Source organism: Ovis aries, chromosome 24 (assembly GCF_016772045.2).
Source record: "Ovis aries strain OAR_USU_Benz2616 breed Rambouillet chromosome 24, ARS-UI_Ramb_v3.0, whole genome shotgun sequence".
Classification (NCBI taxonomy): Eukaryota; Metazoa; Chordata; class Mammalia; order Artiodactyla; family Bovidae; genus Ovis; species Ovis aries.
In genome coordinates this window covers 1107951-1128917 of record NC_056077.1, presented here as the reverse complement: position 1 = coordinate 1128917, position 20967 = coordinate 1107951, and the positions used below count along the sequence as shown (strand labels likewise).

Genomic DNA, 20967 nt, shown 5'->3' with positions numbered 1-20967 from the left:
GCGAAAAAGGAGGCGGAGACGGAGGAGGGGTGTGGGGCCAGCCTGGGGATGCCTGGGCTTGCTGATGGACTGTGGGGGCAGAGATGAGCACTAGCGTTCAAATAACACGAGTTAAAAAAGGAAGAGGAAGAATACCAGAGGCGGAACCGGCGAAGCCTCTCCCCCTTCTCTGCTCGCCCTCCGCCCCCAAGGCGCTCTCCCGTTCCGGAACGTTTGTAGTGTGGGCGCCCGCTTCCAGCGCGGGGCTGGAAAGAAAAGGACCACGTTCGGCGGGGGGCGGGACGGAGACGGGCTTCTTCCGGCGCGGCCGTTCCTCCCCGGGCCGGCAGTTTCGGGAAATGGCTCAGGTGCCCGCGGAAGGAGAGACTTCTCCGTTCCTCCGGTTCTGTTCCCGCGGTCTCCGCTCCCGCCGCAACCTCTGCGCCGCCAGGCTCTCCTGTGCGGTCGCGCCAGCCATCCCTCGGGCTCCGTAAACAGCTCGGTCCTGGAAGCCCCTCTGACCCTCGCGCCTCTGGTCTTCCTGCCCCCTCCTTTCCAGAGGCCGACTGTGCACGGTGGGAGCCATCTGGCTTCCCTGGCGGGACTGACTGCCCGAAGGTCCAGTGACCATCCTGATTTGGCAGTTAGGGAGTTGGAGAATTGGCCTGGCCTGGGGCTGACCAGGTAAGGTCTCCCCCAGAAGTCAGACATGGGGCTGGCTAGCCTCAGGGCAGCCATGGCACCCTCCGACTGCCCGGCCAGGGTGATGGAACTTGCCTATCAGACCGATTGACTAACGGTGGACTTCCCTGGACTAAGCAGTTTTGGAGGAACCACCCAGGGTGAAGGGTCTGAAAGGACACGCCCCTGCCGCCAGGCTGACCAGGTCTGCCCACTTCACCGATCTGTCCTCGCCACCCGTGCAGCCATGGAGAAGATGTCCCGTGTGACCACGGCCCTCGGTGGGAGCGTGCTGACTGGCCGCACCATGCACTGCCATCTGGATGCTCCGGCCAATGCCATCAGTGTGTGCCGTGACGCGGCCCAGGTGGTCGTAGCAGGCCGCAGCATCTTCAAGATCTATGCCATTGAGGAGGAGCAGTTTGTGGAGAAGCTGAACCTGCGCGTGGGCCGCAAGCCCTCCCTCAACCTGAGCTGTGCAGACGTTGTCTGGCACCAGATGGACGAGAACCTGCTGGCCACGGCGGCCACCAATGGCGTGGTGGTCACCTGGAACCTGGGCCGGCCGTCCCGCAACAAGCAGGACCAGCTGTTCACGGAGCACAAGCGCACAGTGAACAAAGTCTGCTTCCACCCCACTGAGGCCCACGTGCTGCTCAGTGGCTCCCAGGATGGCTTCATGAAGTGCTTTGACCTGCGCAGGAAGGACTCTGTCAGCACCTTCTCGGGTGAGGCCCTGGGAGGCAGGTCAGGCAGGTGTGCCTCTGCAGGTGGCCGACCTGTCTAGGCAGGTTGAGAAGCGCTGTGTGTCAGAGGCCCTCAGGTGTGCTCCCATAGGGCTTCCTGGAGGAGGAGCCAGCTGAGCTGGCACTGGAGGAGGGGGTGGAGGTCAGCAGGGAAGGGGCAGAGGTGGGCCTGGTGGAAGTGTGACGGGTACCTGGAGTGTGGGCACAGCGCTGATGCACTTGCAGGGCCAGCAGGAGTCGAGGGTAGTGTGGGATCAGGGAGAGGGCAAATGGGTGGCTGCCCTGGCAGCTCAGCCTCCTCTCGCCATGCCTCAGAGCTCCAGGCCACCTCATCGCATGAAGTCTGCTTCCAGGGTCCTCAGCCCAGGGAAGCAGTGGGGAGTGGGGCACTGCCTGGTTCCCCACCCCCCAAGTTCCCTTCCCAGCAGCCCCAGATCTTGACACCCCCGCCTTGAGCCAGCTCACATTTTTTACCTTGATGAGACCAAATGAAGACCAGGGCAGAGCCCTCAGATAATCAGGGAGCCTCTTACGACAGTCCTTGAGCTCCCTGTGCAGGGGAAAGCTGGGTGCTGCATTCGAAGGCTCCTGGTGTGGTGGTCCTCAGGGCTGGACGTGTCCCCTCAAGATCTCCAGTCCTTGGGGGCTGGCCAACCTGGCAGCTCCAGCTCAAGGTGTAGGGCCTGGGCAGAGCCTGGGGCATTTTATCTCTGCCTCCTGGGGCCTGAGGCTTCCAGAGGATTGTATTCGGCCCACCGAGGCTCCTGTTCACACAGTGCTCTGACACCTGGTCCTGAAGCCGTGACAGCTTTGCACGAGGGCAGATGTCAGATGCAGAATCCAGAGAAAATCAAGGTCCAGGAGTCTGTTAAAAACCACCTGATGCCTGGTGTCCCTCTCACCTGCCTGGGCTATTATCTGCTTTGCCATGCCTCTCTTCGCCCCTGTCCACTCTGGACAGGCCTTGGCAAATGTCTACATCACCCTCCAGGCCTGTGGTCTCGGCCACAGGCAGGAATGCAACACCAGCCCACATCCATTCTGAGGAATCCCCATTGGTTGTTTACTCTCCCTCCTGGAGCTCCTGTGGGCCACCCTGTCCCCCACCCCCAACCTTCTCCCTCCACTAATGTCCGCTCACAGGCCAGTCTGAGAGTGTGCGCGATGTCCAGTTCAGTATCCGGGACTACTTCACCTTCGCGTCCACCTTCGAGAACGGCAACGTGCAGCTCTGGGACATTCGGCGGCCCGACCGCTGTGAGCGAATGTTCACAGCCCACAATGGGCCTGTATTCTGCTGCGACTGGCACCCCGAGGACAGGTGTGGGGTGGAGGCCAGGGCAGCGGGCCAGGGTGGGTGGGCTTGTGGAAGGGCTCTCTCACTGCCTCAAGACCTGTGAGACAGAATGGGGAGCCCTCCCACTCCGAAAGAGGTCACTGAGGATTTCGTGGGCCTTCCCCAGGGGCTGGCTGGCCACAGGTGGGCGTGACAAGATGGTGAAGGTCTGGGACATGGCCACACACCGTGCCAAGGAGGTGCACTGCGTGCAGACCATCGCCTCCGTGGCCAGAGTCAAGTGGAGGCCCGAGTGCCGCCACCACCTCGCCACGTGCTCCATGATGGTGGACCACAACGTCTACGTGTGGGATGTGCGCCGGCCCTTTGTGCCCGCCGCCATGTTTGAGGAGCACCGGGACGTCACGACAGGCATCGCCTGGCGCCACCCGCATGACTCCTCCTTCCTGCTCTCCGGCTCCAAGGACAGCACTCTCTGTCAGCACCTGTTCCGTGACGCCAGCCAGCCTGTTGAGCGTGCCAACCCTGAGGGCCTCTGCTACGGCCTCTTTGGGGACCTGGCCTTCGCAGCCAAGGAGAGCCTTGTGGCCACCGAGTTGGGGCGCAAACCCTACGCTGGGGATCGGCGCCACCCCATCTTCTTCAAGCGCAAGCTGGACCCTGCCGAGCCCTTTGCGGGCCTCGCCTCCAGTGCCCTCAATGTCTTTGAGATAGAACCCGGCAGCGGCAGCATGAGCTGGTTCGTGGACACTGCCGAGCGTTATGCCCTGGCCGGCCGGCCACTGGCTGAGCTCTGTGACCACAATGCGAAAGTGGCTCGAGAGCTTGGCCGCAACCAGGTACACGGGGTGGACTGAGGGCCAGGATCTTGGTACAGGGCCTGGAGCTCCGCTGACAGCTGTGGCCGGACCCTGCCCTGAGCTCAGAGTTCAGCTCTGGCTGAGGACACCCCCAGCTTGCCCCAGTAACTGAGTGTCCAGAGCCCCAGGAGTGGGCCTGACGCCAGTGCCATTCCTGGGGTGCAGGCCTGGGTGTTGTGGGGTCTTGGCCTCTCTTGGCTTGTCCTTGCTCCTAGACTTGCAGGATGTCCAGCCCTACAGAGAATGCCCACATTGCCTTGCTCATCCTCTCCCTGGGACCTCAGGCCCATTTCCATGTTTCCTCTGCCCCTACAGGATGGAGGCTAGGTTGTTTGTTTTTCCTGTGGGCCTCAGCTTCCCACCTGGGGTGGACCAGGACATTGGGTCCCTGGGGCAACTGAAAGCTGAGGGTTTGTGGTTCTATCCAGGCAGAGGGGGGCCTGCGCAGGGCTCCAGGGACCCAGGACCCCCGTGAGTGACTAGTGCCCACCCCTAGGTGGCTCAGACGTGGACCATGCTCCGGATCATCTACTGTAGTCCTGGCCTGGTGTCCACCACCAATCTCAACCACAGTGTGGGCAAAGGCAGCTCCTGTGGCCTGCCCCTCATGAACAGGTAGACATCTGGGGGCGGCTCTCCCCAGAGGGTGGGACTGCTGGTGCCTACCCACCCATCGGCCCTCCCTGCCCCCAGTTTCAACCTGAAGGATATGGCCCCAGGGCTGGGCAGTGAGACTCGGCTGGACCGCAGCAAGGGTGACGCACGGAGCGACACAGTGCTGCTGGACTCCTCAGCCACACTCATAACAAACGAAGGTAGCGTGGGGGCGGCAGAGGGCCTTCATGGGGGTGGGACTGGGTCTCCCAGTGAGAGGCAGTCCTGGAATGCCCTCCCTCCCTCCCCCGGACAGATAACGAAGAGACTGAGGGCAGCGATGTGCCCACTGATTACCTGCTGGGTGACGTGGAAGGTGAGGACGATGAGCTTTACCTGTTGGATCCGGAACACGCACACTGTAAGTGGGAGCGTGCGGAAGGGGTGGGGTGGGGCTGGGAGGCGGGGCCAGAGCCTGCCTACCCTTCCTGCCTCTGTGTCGCAGCGGAGGAGCCCGAGTATGTGCTGCCCCAGGAGGCCTTCCCGTTGCGCCACGAGATTGTGGACACCCCACCCGGGCCCGAGCACCTGCAGGACAAGGCCGACTCTCCCCACGTGAGCGGCAGTGAGGCAGATGCAGCCTCCCTGGTGCCTGTGGACTCCTCCTTCTCACTCATCTCGGTCTCACACGCGCTGTGCGACAGCCGCCTGCCGCCCGACTTCTTCAGCGCCCTGGTCTGTGACATGCTACGCTTCTATGCCGAGCAGGGTGACGTGCAGATGGCTGTGTCCGTGCTCATTGTGCTGGGTGAGCGCGTGCGCAAGGACATCGACGAGCAAACCCAGGTGGGTGACAGGGTCTGGGGGTCTTCCCGGAGCAGCTATCACCCTGAGGACTGCCCCTGCACGCTCCGCCTACACCCGCACCTGTGTCTATGCCCAGGGAAGCCCGGGCTCTTACTCCGCCCTCCCTGCCCTGCCCACCAGGAGCACTGGTACACGTCCTACATCGACCTGCTGCAGCGCTTCTGCCTCTGGAACGTGTCCAATCAAGTGGTCAAGCTCAGCACCAGTCGCGCCATCAGCTGCCTCAACCAGGCCTCCACCACCCTGCATGTTAACTGCAGTCACTGCAAGCGGCCCATGAGCAGCCGGGGCTGGGTGTGCGACCGCTGCCGCCGCTGCGCCAGCATGTGCGCCGTCTGCCACCACGTGGTCAAGGGGCTCTTCGTGTGGTGCCAGGGCTGCAGCCACGGCGGCCACCTGCAGCACATCATGAAGTGGCTGGAGGGCAGCTCCCACTGCCCCGCTGGCTGCGGCCACCTGTGCGAGTACTCCTGACCCGCTGCCGGGCTGGTGGGGACTGGCTTGTGAACCAAATAAAGGACGCGGGAGGCACTCTGAGCGGCTTGTTACCTGCTCGCGTCGCTTAGGGTCAGGTGCCGGCGCGGCCTATTTTACCGGGCGGAGGGCGGGGCCTCCGCGGCGCAGTAGCCAATAGCATCCCTTGGGGCGGTCTCGCCCCGCCCCCCGGAAGCGCCCCCGCCTTCCGGGCCGGAGGAAGCGGCTCCCCAAGCGGGTTGGTGGCTGCACCGAGGCACTCCCGGCTTGCTTCGCGGCGGCAGGCTCATGGCGCTGGAGGCGCAGCCGCTTCTGTGGCTCGCGCTCTGGACGCTGGCGGTTCTCGCCCGGAGCTCTGGGGAGGACGCCGACGGAGGGTGGTGAGCGGCGCCGGGCGGCCGGGCGGGGTGAAGCGGGGCGGGGAGCGCAGCGGGGCGGCCGACAAAGTGAGCCGCTGTGTCGGCAGGCGGCGGCCCGGGCCGGGGGCGCCGGCGGCCGTGACGGAGGAGGAGCACTGCACCGTGGAGCGCCGGGCTGACCTCAGCTACGCCGAGTTCGTGCAGCGGTACTTGCGGCCTCCTGTGGGGCCACACCTCCCGGAAACCTGTCCCTAGAGCCGTCCCCTGCACCGCCGAGGACGCGCACTTCCCCTTGAGCCCCTTTGAGCCCGTGTGGGCGGGAGCCGAGGGTGGGGGCGGGTCAGACCTGGCCGTGACCCTGCCCTTCCTTCTAGCTACGCCTTTTCCAGACCTGTCATTCTGCAGGGGCTCACAGACAACTCGGTGAGTATTCACGCCCCTCTCGACCACCACTCGCCAGTGCAGGGCCCCGCCCCGAAGTCCTTTCTCTACCTCCGCAGAGGTTCCGGGACCTGTGCACCCGTCAGAGGCTGCTGGCCTCCTTTGGAGACAGCGTGGTCCGGTTGAGCACCGCCAACACCTACTCCTACCAGAAAGGTGAGCTGCCCCACCCCGCAGCCCAGCCTGCTTGCCAGCATCTTGCAGGCAGCACCAACTAGTCCTGACCAACGCCTTTCAAACTGCAGTGGACCTGCCCTTTGAGAAGTATGTGGAGCAGATGCTGCACCCCCAGGACCCCATCTCCATGGGCAATGGTGAGCGAGACAGGTGGCCATTGGGTGTGTGTAGGGGGGAGTGACTTGGAGATCCCTGTGTCCTGTTTTCTGCTGGCAGACACTCTGTACTTCTTTGGGGACAACAACTTCACCGAATGGGCCTCCCTCTTTCGGCACTACTCTCCACCTCCGTTCAGCCTGCTGGGTACAACTCCTGCTTACAGCTTTGGAATTGCAGGTGGGTGCCCTGCAAGACGAAGGGACTTGGGGGCTGGCTGGGGGAGGATTAAGCTTGGTAACCAGGTGCTCCTAACTTGCCTCACAGGAGCTGGCTCTGGGGTGCCCTTCCACTGGCATGGACCTGGGTTCTCGGAGGTGATCTATGGCCGCAAGGTCAGCACAGGGTGCAGGCTGAGACTCTGGGTTCACTGACCAAAATACAAAGCATAACTTTGCTGCTCCCCGCCAACCCCCAGCGCTGGTTCCTGTACCCTCCTGAGAAGACACCCGAATTCCACCCCAACAAAACCACACTGGCCTGGCTCCAGGACACATATCCAGCCCTGACACCATCTGCACGGCCCCTGGAATGCACTATCCAGGCTGGTGAGGTCAGTGGCTGGCAGACGGGCCAGGCTGAGCCAGGCCAAGGACCCCCATCCAACCCATCAACCCACATGTCCCCCCAACCCCTCGCCAGGTGCTGTATTTCCCGGACCGATGGTGGCATGCCACACTCAACCTCGACACCAGCGTCTTCATCTCTACCTTCCTCGGCTAGCCAAAGGGGGTGGCTGGCAAGCCCACCGCACACCAGCACACATCCCTGCAGTACTCACAGGTTTTATTACAGGGACAGAGGTGGTGGCAGCAGCCTCAGCCCAGCCCAGCCTCACCCCCCCTTTCCGGCCCAGAAGGAGGATGAGAGGCGTGTTGCCCAGCAGAACTGATGGGGGTGGGGGTGGGGACACCAGGGTAGGGATCCAGGGACACAAACTATATACAGAAAACTAGGGGCTGCTGCCCCAAGGCCCTCCTGAACTAGGGTACCGGGCAAGGCAGGTGGGTGGCCCATACACCCACCCTGCTCAGTAATCCTCTACCCAGCCATTCTCAGAGATGAAGGCATCGATGACCTCTTTCATGGCCAGGTTGGGGATGAGCTGTTCCTGGGTCAGGGGGCTCCGAGTCACAGGGTCAAAGTGGCCCACGCGCTGCAGTGACAACAGGGCAGAGTCAGGGGCTGCTCAGTGCGCGTGGGCCCTGCTGCCAGCGCCCACAGACCCTCACCTGCAGGTGCTCCTCGATGTCCTTACGGTCGTATGTGATGCCACTGGGCGTGATGCAGGGCTCCCGCATCAGCTCAAAGCTGATCTTGCCGCACAGGTAGTCAGGGATGTCTCGCTTCTGCAGCACACAGGGTTGGATCAGGTCAGGGGCTGGGAAGGGACACTGCTCTAGCTACCCACCGGCCCCAGAAGACGGGCAGCTCACCTTTCTCTTCTCGTCTACCTGGGAGAAGAGCTCGTCCATGTCTGCCAAGTACTTGTCCTGCAAAGAACCAAGCAGCCACTTGTGGGCCTGACACCCCTCTCCCCTCCCCAGACACCGAGACACAGACCCAGCAGGAGCCAGGGCACCTCACATCACAGCGCACGCACACACAGGACCCACACTCGGGCTGGGGCACCCTCACATGCTTGGCCTCAATGCAGGCCTGCTGGGCCCGTACGTGGCTGTCGTCCTCGTCACCCTCGTGGTTCCGCTGACACTCTTCCAGTTCCCTGGGGGTTGACCAAAAGGTGTTCAGAGATGGGTCTGGCCAGGGGCAGTCAGACTCCACTCCAGACTTAGGATCATTCAGGCCCCTTTCCCTCCATCTCCTGCGTGCCAGAATTGGCCTTCAATAAACACTTGTGTTCACACCTCAGAGTTAACCTAAGAGTGGTGACTCGAAGAGGGGGAGCCCACCTCTCACGCTCAGCCACAATGAGCCGTGTGAGGTAAGAGTGCAACTCATTTTCCTGGTGGATGCGTCGCTCCTCGATGCTGTTCCAGCGCTTCTTCTTTGCGATGCGCAGAGCACTGGGGATGTCATCCCCAAAGTTGAGCCGCTGCTCCTTGGCCAGGTTGTAGGCTGGGGGATAGAGCATTTGGGTAAACTTCAACCAGTCCACCCACCTGGTCCCAGGCACCCTGGAACCAGCTAGCCTGTAAGCCCACCTCGCTGCAGGTTGGCAATAGCCTCATCATAGCTTTCCATCTCCAGCTGGCATTGCCCCAGGAAGAAGTGTGCCTTCACAGACTGCCCGTCCAGCTCCAGGGCGCGCCGACAGTCGGCCAGGGCTTGCTCGTGCTGCTGCATCTTCAGGTAGCACAGTGCCCGGTTGGTGTAATACACGGCCACCAAGGGGTTCCGGGTCTGGGGACCAAGGCCGGGCCAGCCAGCATGAGGGAGTGAGCTCAGCCTGCCCACTCCGTCCCAACTTGAGGCCCGCGGTTGGAACCAAGACACTAGCATTTTCTCAGCTTCCAAGCCCCTGGGTTCTGAGGGAGGGTGAAGCCTACGTGAGCCCACTCTCTGGACTCCAATGAGTCTTGTGAAGGTAGTTTTCCCGGACTCATGGAAATCCCCAGCATCGCGTTTGACTCCTCAAGGGGCAGGGATGCCTGGTCCCCAGCCCAGTGGGCCTCGAACACCTACGGTTCCCACCCAGCACAGTTCTCTGGCAGCCCGCACTGGCTCGGGAAAGGCGCGGCCTTGGCCCCAGACCCCAAGCACCCACCCCCTCCCTCCGAAAGTCTGGCGGGCACGGCCTGACATGTTCTGAAGAGGGCGCGCGGCAGAAGCCGCAGCTCGGCCCCTCCCCTGGCTCGGACGCCAAGCCCCTCCCGCAGCGCGGGCGCACTCACGATGGCGCGGCCGTAGCAGGCCGCTGCCTCCGGGTACTTGCGGCCCACGAAGAGCCGGTTGCCCTGCTCCTTGAGCTCCTGTGCGCTCGGGCTCTTCTCGGGGCTGCCGCCGCCGGCGCCCAGCCGTGCGCCGCCCTCCTTCTCCTCCTTGCCCTTCATGGCGCCGCACGGCACCGCCTGGGCTCCGCTCCCAGGCTCCGCGCCCAGCCCGCCCTGCGCCCGCAGCCCGAGCCCGCGATCCGCTCGGGCTCGGTCCAGCGCTCCGCCACCGGAACTTCCGGTCTGCAGGTAGGCGGGGCCAGCGGAGCGGACCGCCGCACGGGTGGGCGGGGCCGTGCGTGCCCCCGGCGCGCTGTGGGGGCGGGGCCGGCAGGGAGGGGGACTCTGGCAACGCGACGCGGCGTCAAGGTTTGCGACGCGCTGGGTCACCCGGGCAGACGCCCGCCCGGCCGCGCTCCGACGCCCCGCCCCCGAGGCCTCGCCTGGCGCGGGGAGATGGCCGCGGCTGGCGGGCTCTGGAGCTGTGAGGACCCAAGCCGCTGGGCCGCCGTCTTGGAGTGCCGCGGGGCGGTGCTGCGGGCGCGCGCGGGCCCCCAGGGGCGGCTGGAAGCGCTGGACCGGTGGTAGGGCGGAGGGGGCAGGGGCGGGCGGGCCGAGCCCCGTGGCCCGGACTCCGTAGCGCCGCCTTCCCCCAGGTACCGAGAGGAGCTGCCCGCGGCCATCGGGGCCCGCGCGGAGAAGCACGTGACACTAGACGAGCTGCAGCGGCTGCTGGCGTGGAAACTGGCGGTAAGGCTTCCCACTTGGGGCGCGGCACAGCCACGTGGGTGGGGCTTCCCAGGGGGCTCACCCTCGTGGCAGTCTTGAGGGGCCTCCCAGCGAGGGCCGCCACCCGTGACACCCGACCCGACCTGGCCACAGAGGGGCCGCTTCCGACCGCGCCTGCAGCAACTCGTGGCCGCCAACTCTCCGGAGCTGGTGGTGCAGCGTTCGGCCGCCGCCTTCCGCCTCCTGCCAGACATGCACGCAGCGGTCATGGCTCTGTGCGCCCTCCGTGGCGTGGGCCCGGCTACCGCCTCGGGTTAGTCGGGAAAGCTGGACCACCCCCGGGCAGGGTCGCTGGCGGAACCTGGCCTGTTAGTGTCCTTATCCATGAAATGGTCCGACGGCCAGATACATGATACAGGAGAGTCGCTGGGGACAGCAGCCCCAGGCCCAGGCGGGGCTGAGTGCTGTCCATTCACTGCCCACAGCGGTACTGGCTGCCGGAGCTCCTGAGGCGGCAGCCTTCATGTCTGAGGAGGCAGTGGCCGCAGTGCCCGGCCTGCCCGCCCTGCAGTACACTGTCAAGCACTACCTGCTCTACCTGAGCCGGGTGCAGGAGCGTGCAACAGCCCTGAGCCAAGGTGCGGAGACCACGGGCGGCCCGGGTGGTCACGGAGAGCTCTCTCTGACCGTAGGAAGATCGGTATCTCCGAGCCCCAGACTCTCTCTGCCCTTCTCTAGGCAGTGCATCTGGGCTGTGGACCCCACACCACGTGGAGACGGCCCTGTGGACCTGGGCTGTAGGGCGGAAGATGTGCCCGGACCTGCTGCCCAACCTGGGTCCCAACCTGGTCCCCGCTGAGGACACCAGGCCAGCCAAGAAGCGCAGGACCCAGGCTGAGTGATTTGGCTGCTGGCCAGAGCCTGCTCACCTGCCCTGTGATCTCAGGCCGTAAGTCTCTGGACAGGAGGCTGGCCGACCAGGAAGCTGGCTGCTGTTGAAGCTCAATAAATGCCTGCTGAACTGACACCTGAATGTGAGACCCACAGCCCCTCCCCAGGGCTCCCGGCTCCCACAGACACACCTCATGCTGGGTTCAGAGAAGCAGGGTTGGGGGTGGGGGGGGGCCCTCAGCCACTCTTGTGGAGGGAAGGGCTCTCACAGTTGCTCAGAGTTAGGGGGAGACGAGCCCAGCCCAGGGCCCCAGTACAGCCAGCTAATGCTGTGTAAAATATTTATTCATTCTTCAAAAAGGCTCAGACTGCAAGTCTCAAGGAAGAGGCAGAGGCAGGATCTTCTCTAGGGCCACTCTTGGGGACCTCCACCACCCGGCCCAGGCCAGCAGTCCTGTCCCTCCAGCCTGGGAGGGGGTGGCCAGGGCTAGTGTAAGGCTCGGCCTGGACTCAGTGGGCCACAGGGGCCACCAGCCCACACCGGGAAGGAGCAGCCTCGAGACTACATTCACTGAGGGTGGACATGCAGGCCTGCCCGGTGGCTGGCCCTGGGGTCCTGCACCCTGGCCCCTGTGGCCCTGGGGACCCTGTCAGGGTGGTGGGGGGATATGGGCACCCAACAGGTCGTAGGCGAAGATGTTCCAGAATATGGCAAACAGCAGGAAGGTGCCATAGGCAAGCAGCACCACCCACCATCCGCACTGGTCCCGCAGGCGCTCTTCGTAGCTGCGCAGGATGGTTAGGCCCATGCTGACGCCCACCACTGCGCCCGCCAGGTGCGCCATGAAGCTGGGCTGTGGGCCCGAGGCAGGTAGTGGCGGGGAGAAGCGCAGCCACACAGCCCGGCCCACCTCGGAGCTCACTGCAGGGGGAGGCAGCAGGTGAGGCCCCCTGGCTAGGGGCTGAGACCCCCGCCCTGGCTCCCTACTTACTGCACACCAGGGCCAGCACCATCCTCAGCAGCTTGTAGGGACACCTCATCCCAGCCCAGTTCTGATGGGTGCAAAGAGGAGGTGGTGAGATAGGTCTTGTGGGCCCCTCCCCACACCCCACCCCAGGCGCTGCCCCGTTACCATGACGACATTGGCCAGGTGTGCAGAACACAGGGCATAGACCCCGCCGGAGCCCCCCACCACAGGTGCCCGCATGTCAGTAATGGAGACGGTCAGGGAACCTGCGCGAGAAAGGGGAGAGCTGTGAGGGCGAGGCCGGCGGGGGTGGCCCCAGTGCACGCAGCTGCCTCACCTGCCAGCACACCCGCCAGGTAGAGCAGGCTGATGCGGAGCAGGCCGTGCACCATCTCCAGCGGCACCCCGATCATGAGCTGCAGGAGGGCATTGAACCCCAGCTGCTCCAGCCTGGCCATGGGGGGCAAACGGGTGTGAAGGGAAGGGTGGGGTCCACAGTGGGGCTACCAGCCCCCGGCCCCCACCTCAAAGGGCTGAGCTCTCCAGAGCCAATCGGGGCGGGGGTGCTCACCCGACGTGCATGAACATGTACGTGAGGAAGCGCCATGCCCGAGCGCGGTGGCCGGGGTGGTACACGAGGGGGCTCTTCATGTACTCGGGGTGGTAGGTCTGCAGCACCCACTTGTTGAGCCGGGCCCCGTAGCACAGGAACACAATGATCTGGGGGGACAAGTGCTGGGGCCAGGCAGAACCAGGGGCGCGGGAGGCTCCTGGGGAGCTGGCTGGACAGGCAGGCCCACCTGGGCAAGGGTGACCGAGGCCATAAACACGGGGGGCGGGCAGCTGCGGTGCCGGTAGAAATACCAGTGGCGGTCCACCTCTCGGGGCAGGATCTCGTAGGCCACGTAGCGCACGAACCGCTTGTAGACACCCAGGCCCGGCTCATCCAGCAGCCCGTCCCGAGGCAGTGCCCGCTGTCCGTTGGCGATGGCCCGCTTGAAGCTGCTTGAGCGCTTGCTGCTGATCTAGGGGGCGGGGCCCAGGCATAGACCACCACACTCCCCCCCAGGGCCGCCCCTCCTGAGCGGTCCACCCAGCTCCTCAGCGGGTCCCAGGCTCTGCCTCGTGTCCACAGCCCTCCCCGGTGGGCAGGGCACGGAGGAGGGGCCACCTGCCCACCCTGCTCCAGGCCAGGGGCTGTGCGCACCAGGCCAGGCCCCACCCCCGCTGCCCACCCGCAGTGCACTGACCAGGTCCGCCAGCTCCTGGTAGCAGACCTGGCCCCGCTCGTTGCTCTGGGCCAGCGCCACCAGCATGTCCAGCTTGGCTGGGTCCAGGGGCAGCTCATGGCGGTGCACCAGGCCAGTGAAGGTGTCTGCGCCGATGAAGCCTGTGTTCTCAGGGTCCAGCTGCTGCGGTTGGGGGGAGGACGGCCAAGGCTTGAGCGTGGGCCCAGCCCCCAGGACTGGGCAGGTCAGCCTGGAGAGGCAGCCTCTGAACACCCCAGGTCCAGGCCCCTGTGCCCACGTGGTTCCAGGAGCTGCAGGCACCAGCGCCTAGGTCCCTGGCTTGAAGCTCTGCTAGTTCTCCAGGGGTCTCCCCACCTCATTTCAGCCCTGCCCATTCTGGAGGGGTAGGGCCAAGGTCTGAGGGCAAGCACCGCCCTCCCGCCACGCTGCAAGCGCCCTGCTCTGGCTCGCCCTTTCCTGGGTCTTGGGCAGGAGGCTAAGGTCGTGCAAGGAGAGGTTGGGCTGAGGGTCTCTGAGAAGTCCGTTCCCCCGGCCCACCCAAGGGCGAAGGGCCGCGGCGGGGGCGGTGCCGTCGCCCCCCACCTCCGCACGCACCTGCTCCTGGATAAGCTGCAGCAGCGAGCTCCTGTCCATAGAGCCGGGCCGGGGGCCGGGGCCGGGGTCGGCGGCCGCGGCCGGGAGGGGCTGCTCTGCGGACGACTCCGCTCCGCCCCGGCCCTCCGGCTCCGCCCGCTCCGCTCGGCGCCGCGTCACGGAGCCGCCCGCCCCCGCCGCACACGCCGCAGCCGCCCGCCCAGCCACGCGCGGTCGGGACACGCGCGCGCCCCGCACGAGGACGTGCCCGGGCAAGAACGGTGCTCGGCTCCCGATTCCCATCCCGCCAGTCCCGTGGGGCGGCAGCCGTGAAACTGAGTCACGCGCAGCACCCAAGCCCCTCCCGCGCACGGCCCGTTTTCCCGGGCGGGGTCTCAGCGCCAACGCCACCTCCTCGGGGAAGGCTCCAGGGAACTGCCCACAGGTGGGACTCTCCAGGCGGGGCTCCCAGAAGGTACCTCCCTGTAGGCAACTTGGCGGCCTGACAGACTGGCATCACGGCCCAGCCGACAGACAACTAGCAGAGGGCAGGGAGGGCCTGCAGCTGGCCCTGCTCGGTGGGCAGGGACCAACACACCTTGGGCTGGAGGCTCCCGACCCCGCCTGTGGCCACAGCTGGGATGGGATGGGGAGGGGACCTGGCCCCCAGGGAGGGCAGGCGGACCCCTCCAGTAAGGAAGGTGGCACTCAGGACACACACCGCAGGGCCACTCTCACCCACGGTGCAGCTGGGCCTTGGGATGGACCCAGCAGCAAAGAGCATCCTGCCAGGCCTGGCACCAGGAGCCTCGGGGGTGGAACTGGGGGCCAGCGGGATAGTCGGACAACGCCCAGGCCTGACCCCCAGCCCCTCCTGGGCTAGGCCTGAGCATCCCTGCTGGGTGGGCAGTTCCCCGCCCCCTAGAAACAGCTGGTCAGGACTGGAGGGCCCAGGCCCAGGTCCTGCCTTGCACAGAACAAGTGCAGGCCGGAGGGGGCAGGAGCCCAGGACGCAGGCCGGAGTGAGGGCCTGCATCCCGAGCTGGGCCCCCACCTCAGCCGCAGGAAGGCTCTCTGCCCCCTTGTCCGCAGGCTGTCCCCTGCCCAACGGGGAGGGCAGAGGCTTGGGAGGGGCGGGAGGAGTGGTGAGAAATAAGGCTGCTTCCCCAGAGCAGGGCCACCGCACGCCCTGGAGCCTCGGCACACTGCAGCCAAGCTGACAGCCGGGGCTGAGGCTGGAAAGTGGGCACTCCTGGCAGTGGGGGCGGGGTCGCACCAAGGGGACCTCCAGCATCAGGCACCCCAGCCTCTCACCCTCAGCCAGCACGGACTCAGCGGTCCTCAAGGCTCTGAGGCTGCATTGGGGCTGAGCTGGTCCTGACCTGGGCCCGAGGCCTCAGGATGGTCACCCAGGCCCAGAGGGGAGGCATGAGCTTAGGAGGAACGTTCCCAGCCCACACCCACAACGACGCACTTATAGTTAATTCAAGAAGTCGTTTTCAGTAAGCAGGACTCAATATGGAAAAGACACAAATGACGTTTAATCAGGAAACCCAATCTCACGTCTGCCCTGGACTGGTCTTCAAATCGGGGGTTGGGGGGCACACGCTGGTCCAGCCATTTCTTGCTGCCAACCCCTGCCTTTAGCCCCAAGTTCCTGCCTTCGTACCCCCTTCACGCCCACTGGCCATACACCAAGGACCAGGAAGAAGGGATGGAGCCCTGAGAATTCGGGTCTGGGGGCACTGACTTGCTCAAACACCCCCGGTCCCTCCAACACCTGATGTCCAGAGGCAGGCCACGCCCAGCACCTGTAGCAGCTGGGAGCCAGGCCTACCTGTGGGCGGGGCAGGGCAGTGGGGGGCTGTCCTCAGGAGGAAAGCGGAGACTGGGGGGAGCCCTGCCCCCCCAGCACCCTGAGATAAGACTGCGGGGCCCGGGGCCTCATCGGCTCTTCACCAGGACCCTGTAGAGGGAGAAGCTGAGGATGGCAGCGACGGCAGCCCCCATGGCCCCCAGTGCCACCCGGAGCCAGAAGGAGGTGGCCTGCAGCTGCCCGTGGACAAGGTGTCTGCAAGAGAGAGGAGACCCTTGCTGCTGTACCCCCGTCTCCCAGAGACCACGGAGCCCCCGCAGCTGCTCCCTGCCTGCGCCCACTCGACAGACCGCCCAGAGCAGGGGTGGCCGGTGAGGCCTGGCCCCTAGGGCCCACCCTGCCCCACTGCAGTCCCGACACCACAGCCACGCCGCCCTCCTGGGACAGGGTCCATCTCCCACACGGGGGCTGCATGCTGGTACCCACGGGAAGGTAGCCATGGTGGCCAGCTGGGTGAAGATGCCCACGCGGGGCTCGACTGGGCCGACACAGGAGAACGGGGTGGGGGCAGGCAGCCGGTGCCGGCGGCAGAACTCAGCAGGCGACAGGCCGGGCAGCGGGACGCCTCCAGGCAGGTCAGCCTTGGAGCAGACGAAGAGGCAGGGGGTCTGCCCATCCATGTAGTGCTGCTGCAGGGCGGGGGCTGTGTGAGCACACCGGGAGTCCCTGCTCACGCCCTGCCATCCCGCAGACCCCCAGGGCAGGCGGGACCTTGCCTTATAGACGCTGGCGCACAGCGCAAAGGACCTGAGGTCACTGCCGTCAAACATCAAGCAAGCCACGTCACAGGAGGCGTCCGCCGAGGCGGTCAGCAGGCTGTCCGCAGCCACCTCGCACAGCTAAACGGGACGGCGACAGAGGGGCACAGGGCTGGGTCCCTGGGCCACGCTGGGCAGCGCCCCCCGTGTGCACACGCCAGGCCCACCCTGGGGACCCCCGGCACTCACGATTAGGTATTTCTCCTGCCCGTTGACCTGCACTGTGTCGATGGCATAGACGGAGGGCTCCCCGGCATCCTGGTGCTGAGGAGGGAGGCCCCTGCAGCTTACGACTCGGCCGCTCCCCAAAAGCCCAGCCCCCAGGTCCCCTCACAGCCTCGCGGACGCTCACCCCCAGGCTGTGGCCAAGGAAGGCCCGGAGGAAGGATGACTTGCCCACACCATGGGCCCCCACCACCTTGCACAGGAGGACATTTCTCTGCGTCTGTCCCTTCTCCTGGTCCAGTCTCTTCTCCCGGGTGACTGTGGGCAGGGAGAGAGGATGAGCAGGAGGCGGGGCTGCCAAGGAGGCGCTGGCCAGGGGCCGGGATGAAGGGGGCACCCACCTGTGATGGCGTGGGCCTGGGAGTTCGGCTCGCAGAGCGTGGGGTAGCCCAGATAGCCCAGGTGCTCAAGAGAGCGCCGGACATCCAAGTAGGTCACCAGGCTGGGGACGGCAGAGGGGGGCATGTGGCAGTGCCGCGGGGCAGAGGGCATGGGCCTGTCTGGGTGGGCGAGGGCTCCACTTACGTCCACTGGCAGAGGTACCCGTGCAGGGGCAGCCGCTCAGCCTTGGTGCGGACCGTGTTGGGGAGCTGGGGGCCCCAGGGAGCAGCGGGAAACACACTGAAGAGGCTCTGCAGCTCTGCCGGGGAGAGCGCACCATCCCGGTCCTGCGGGCAGAGGGTCGGCGGTGACAGGTGCTCAGGAGGCAGCAGGGGTGCAGCTGGGACCCAGCGCCCTCACCTGGTCGTGCTTCTCAAACATCCTCTGCACAAACTGGTAACCTCGGTGGTTGAGCTCGGTGCTGCAGCCAGAGGGCACACGGAGCCTGTGGGCACCGGGGTGGGGCTGTGCTCAGCTCATGGGCACTGCAGGGCACTTTCTCCCAACACAGGCCATCCACACAGCCAGCTCCCCAACCCAGAGAAAGACACGCCGAGAGCCCCCAACGCAGGGTCCAGGAGCCCCATGCCCAATCCAACAGAGAGCAAAGGCAAGCCCTGAGCCTGAATGCCACTCACGGTGGGCAGAGGTAGTCCGCTGTCAACTCCAGCGAGTCTCCATAGCCAAAGCGCCTCAGGATGGTCCACGTGGTCTCGTGGCGGCCTCGCTGGATGAAGAGCGTGTTCAAGAAAAGGAAGCCTGCTCAGGGGTGCAGAGGACCAAGTGGCACCAGGGGCAGCCCGGCCTCGCCCACCCCCGACCCCTGGGCAGGAAGGGCGCCAGGCCTCACCGTCCAGGGTCAGCTGGTCGTCCCGCACACCTCCTGCCACGTTTCTGCTCACCACCATCTTCACGTCCTCCAGGGCCTGCGGGGCCAGTGGGTGCCCGAAGCAGGACGTCTGTCTCCAAGAGAAAGCGGCTGTTGGTCAGGCACCCTCTCCCTCTGTCTCAAAGGTGGCACAGGAATGGAGGGCCGCTGCCGCCAGGGGCTTGGGGGGCCAGGAGACAGGCGGGGCCGCACCTGGAAGGCGTTGAGCTCCTGGTCACTGAGCGCCTGGTCCATGTCCTGGTCTGAGAGCCTGAAGATGCGGGTGAGTGCCTGGGCGCACGCGGGCCTCAGCTGTGGAGACAGCGGCTCAGCACCCCCACCGCTCCCTCCTGCTCCCCCTACCGCCAGCGCCCGCTGCCCACCTGCTTGGCCTCAGGGTCGTAGAGGGGGGCTGTGGGGTGTAGCACGGCCTTCTGAGCATAGTAGAACAGCTCTGAGATGTTCTTCAGGTTCTTGGCAGAGCACTGGGATGTGTGGGAGCAGACTCGGGTGAGACACGAAAGCGCACACCCTCGCCTCTGCAGCCCCATGGCCCTGTCCACTCACCTCCACGCAGGTCTCGATCTCGGGGAACTGGCTCATGATGGGCAGCACGGCCTCCATGGAGCCCCCTGGCCGCAGGTCCGACTTATTGCCCACGAGGATGATGGGAACCCTGGGGAGAGGCCCACGGTCACCAGGGATCAGGGAACTGGCAGGGCCCAGCCTCCTCCCTGAACCCTGCCTACTACCTGGGTCCCCTCTTGGTATTCCCGTTCACCAGCGGGATCCATTTGGTTCGGATCTGAAAGGTAAGAGCTGCTCGTGAGGGCTGGGGCCCACCCAGCCCAGCCAGCCCAGCCAGCCCAGCCAGCCCAGCCAGCCCAGCCAGCCCAGCCAGCCCAGCCAGCCCACAGCTCCCAGGTGGAACTCTCACTTGGCTCAAGACAGGCCCACTGAGGAGCGAAGTCACAGCCACCAGCAACAAGGCCAGTGTGGGAGAGCAGCCAGCAGGCGGTTCCCAAATACCCACAAAGGGCCTGGCATCAGCAGCCCATCCCCCGGGCCTAAAGAGACTCAGATGTAAGGCCATCCACCATCTATCTCTGCTTAGATGCGTTCCGGGGAATTCCAAGGAAGCTGGGTGCCAGGGGCCCCGAGACTCCCCAAAGCCCTCGTGCGACACAGGGCCGGCTGCAGGTGCAAGTTGCCCTGAACCTGGGCCAGCCTGGGGTGTGTGCGGAGAACGGGGAGGTGGCCAGGCTGAGCACCAGGGATGAGAACCTGGAACGCTCACCTTCTCGACAGTGGCCTCTTCAGACACGTCATACACCACGCACACCACGTCTGCCTGTTGAGGGAGGGCAGAGGTTGCACGGCGGGACCTGAAGCTTCCTGCTCTGCTCATAGGCAAGACAGGACAGGGCTCAGAGACCAGGGAAGCCCACCACTCCAGCTGCTCCCAGACTGAGCCACTGGCTGTTGGCCACCCACACCTCAGGCCAGCCCTTTGCTGCCCTCTTCCTCTGCAGAAGCCAGGCCCTAGTACTCAGCTCTGGCCAGCAAGTCCTGTGAGGGCTCAGGACACTGCCACCCTGACACTTGGCGCCCCAACCCCAGCCTCAGCTTTTCGCTCCCTGGCCCCTACCAACCACAGCAAACAGAGAGCGGCAACACAACATGGGTGACGGTGGAACAGTGGCTGTGGCCTGGACCCTGCCCGGCCGCAGCCCAGGACACAGCGGAGGCTGCAGGGGCGGCACCCGAAGCTTGGTCCAGGCCCAGGAATGCAGAGAGCCCTCAGCCCTGGTCACGATGCCCAGTGCAACTGGGAGACCCAGGACGGTGAGCTGGACTAAAGAGTCAGGACTGGGGGTGTGGGCACACAGCTGTCCAACGGATCACTTTCAAGAACTTGGAGGCTGCTCCCCAAGGTCCAGCAGAAGAGGGAAGACGAGCGGGGTAGGGCTGGAGGGGCGGAGCCCCGCCCCCGCCCGAAAAACTCTGCGCGGACTGGTCGGGACAGAATTAGCAAGGCTGTGGCTCCTTAATCCGCTCCCGGGGAGGATGAAGCGGATCAGGCCGCGGCGGTCCCGCCCACAGGCCATGAGCCCTGACCCCGTGCCCAGCAGTACCCCCAGGACATCCTATACCTTGTCAATCTCACCCTGGAGCTCCTCCACCGTCTGCTCGGTTTCTGAAACAAGAGACCACGCTGCAGACCTGCCAGAGACGCCGACTCCTGGGCGGAACGGCGGGCGGGCGGCCGCGCTACCTGAATAATCCACGATGTGGGTGGGCACCTTCTCCGGGGTGACGTCCGCGGGAATCGTGATCTCCTCCGCCCGGGCTGGGACCTGGGCAGACGCGGCCGTGAGGGAGCCGGGCGGGGGCGCCGGGGGCGCAGGACCGCAGGACCGCAGGGGTCGTGGGGACGCAGGGGCGCGGGGCGCTGGGCCTTACCTCCTCGGGGAACTCCTCGCCCACCAGCGACAGTATTAGCGACGTCTTCCCCACCTGGGCTGCGCGGGGCAGCGCGGTCAGCGCGGCGGCCGAGGTCGCGCCGCTCCGCCCCGCCCCAGCCCGGCCCCGAGACCCCCGCCCGTCCCGGACCCAAGCGCCTACCCTCGCCCAGCAGCAGGATGCGCACGTCCCGCTTCATGGTGGGGCCGGGAGCTGCGGCCCGGGCACGCCCGCCCGCCCGCCACCGCGACCGCGACCCAGACCCGGCTCGGCGCTCGCGGAGCGCGCACTTCCGGCCCCGCCCGCGCAGCCGCACTGAGGCTGGCGGGCCAGAGCGGCGACAGACCGCGGCGGCGCCCCCGCGTGGACGCGCCGAGCACTGCGGGCCCGTGCGGTCCAGGCCCAGAGCAGGTCTGGGGCTGGGGGTAAGCTGAGCTCTGGCAGTAGAGTCTGCAGTGAC

The 20967-nt window shown here is 65.7% G+C and overlaps 6 protein-coding genes across 12 annotated transcripts; 3 read left to right on the top strand and 3 right to left on the bottom strand.

Moving 5' to 3' along the window:
• Positions 1–283: 283 nt before the first annotated feature.
• On the top strand, positions 284–5561 carry WDR24 (WD repeat domain 24). The gene is made up of 8 exons (XM_015103842.4): positions 284–1388; positions 2550–2727; positions 2870–3542; positions 4060–4178; positions 4257–4378; positions 4474–4578; positions 4663–5003; positions 5145–5561. The coding sequence occupies exons 1-8, from the start codon at positions 908–910 to the stop codon at positions 5496–5498; spliced, it is 2373 nt and encodes a 790-aa protein (XP_014959328.2). The 5' UTR covers positions 284–907; the 3' UTR covers positions 5499–5561.
• A 152-nt stretch (positions 5562–5713) lies between these two features.
• JMJD8 (jumonji domain containing 8) lies at positions 5714–8503 on the top strand. Of its 3 annotated transcripts, XM_027961928.2 has the most exons (9): positions 5714–5878; positions 5965–6063; positions 6232–6280; positions 6358–6454; positions 6544–6612; positions 6692–6811; positions 6899–6966; positions 7050–7184; positions 7274–8503. In XM_027961928.2, exons 1-9 carry the CDS (start codon positions 5787–5789, stop codon positions 7352–7354), a joined length of 810 nt encoding a protein of 269 aa, XP_027817729.2. In that variant the 5' UTR covers positions 5714–5786; the 3' UTR covers positions 7355–8503. The 3 variants fall into 3 exon arrangements, with proteins under 3 accessions (XP_027817729.2, XP_042095803.1, XP_042095804.1); XM_042239869.1 differs by lacking the exon at positions 6544–6612; XM_042239870.1 differs by lacking the exon at positions 6692–6811.
• STUB1 (STIP1 homology and U-box containing protein 1) lies at positions 7401–9770 on the bottom strand. Its single transcript, XM_012103927.4, has 7 exons — positions 9487–9770; positions 8797–8995; positions 8545–8710; positions 8270–8357; positions 8068–8124; positions 7864–7980; positions 7401–7787 (listed from the first exon to the last, which is right to left on the bottom strand). Exons 1-7 carry the CDS (start codon positions 9643–9645, stop codon positions 7662–7664), a joined length of 912 nt encoding a protein of 303 aa, XP_011959317.3. The 5' UTR covers positions 9646–9770; the 3' UTR covers positions 7401–7661.
• Positions 9481–11279, top strand: LOC101103616 (uncharacterized). 2 transcript variants are annotated; one of them, XM_042239871.1, is made up of 5 exons: positions 9481–9774; positions 10182–10275; positions 10408–10567; positions 10740–10892; positions 10993–11279. In XM_042239871.1, exons 1-5 carry the CDS (start codon positions 9644–9646, stop codon positions 11154–11156), a joined length of 702 nt encoding a protein of 233 aa, XP_042095805.1. In that variant the 5' UTR covers positions 9481–9643; the 3' UTR covers positions 11157–11279. The 2 variants fall into 2 exon arrangements, with proteins under 2 accessions (XP_042095805.1, XP_027817167.1); XM_027961366.2 differs by lacking the exon at positions 9481–9774 and adding an exon at positions 9899–10109.
• Positions 11280–11472: 193 nt separating this feature from the next.
• RHBDL1 (rhomboid like 1) lies at positions 11473–14084 on the bottom strand. 2 transcript variants are annotated; one of them, XM_015103987.3, is made up of 8 exons: positions 13958–14084; positions 13364–13525; positions 12914–13138; positions 12685–12833; positions 12451–12563; positions 12279–12379; positions 12138–12198; positions 11473–12067 (listed from the first exon to the last, which is right to left on the bottom strand). In XM_015103987.3, exons 1-8 carry the CDS (start codon positions 13994–13996, stop codon positions 11796–11798), a joined length of 1122 nt encoding a protein of 373 aa, XP_014959473.2. In that variant the 5' UTR covers positions 13997–14084; the 3' UTR covers positions 11473–11795. The 2 variants fall into 2 exon arrangements, with proteins under 2 accessions (XP_014959473.2, XP_042095800.1); XM_042239866.1 differs by having other exon boundaries at positions 13364–13522.
• Positions 14085–15455: 1371 nt separating this feature from the next.
• On the bottom strand, positions 15456–20772 carry RHOT2 (ras homolog family member T2). Of its 3 annotated transcripts, none has more exons than XM_027961327.2 (19): positions 20670–20772; positions 20508–20566; positions 20320–20401; positions 20198–20241; positions 19342–19395; positions 18797–18849; positions 18612–18720; positions 18428–18529; positions 18258–18356; positions 18027–18135; positions 17815–17935; positions 17537–17621; positions 17321–17463; positions 17137–17237; positions 16923–17053; positions 16760–16834; positions 16529–16651; positions 16239–16441; positions 15456–16007 (listed from the first exon to the last, which is right to left on the bottom strand). In XM_027961327.2, the coding sequence occupies exons 1-19, from the start codon at positions 20704–20706 to the stop codon at positions 15881–15883; spliced, it is 1857 nt and encodes a 618-aa protein (XP_027817128.2). In that variant the 5' UTR covers positions 20707–20772; the 3' UTR covers positions 15456–15880. The 3 variants fall into 3 exon arrangements, with proteins under 3 accessions (XP_027817128.2, XP_027817129.2, XP_027817131.1); XM_027961328.2 differs by having other exon boundaries at positions 16239–16438; XM_027961330.2 differs by lacking the exon at positions 20670–20772 and having other exon boundaries at positions 19342–19444; positions 20508–20536.
• Between the last annotated feature and the right edge of the window lie 195 nt (positions 20773–20967).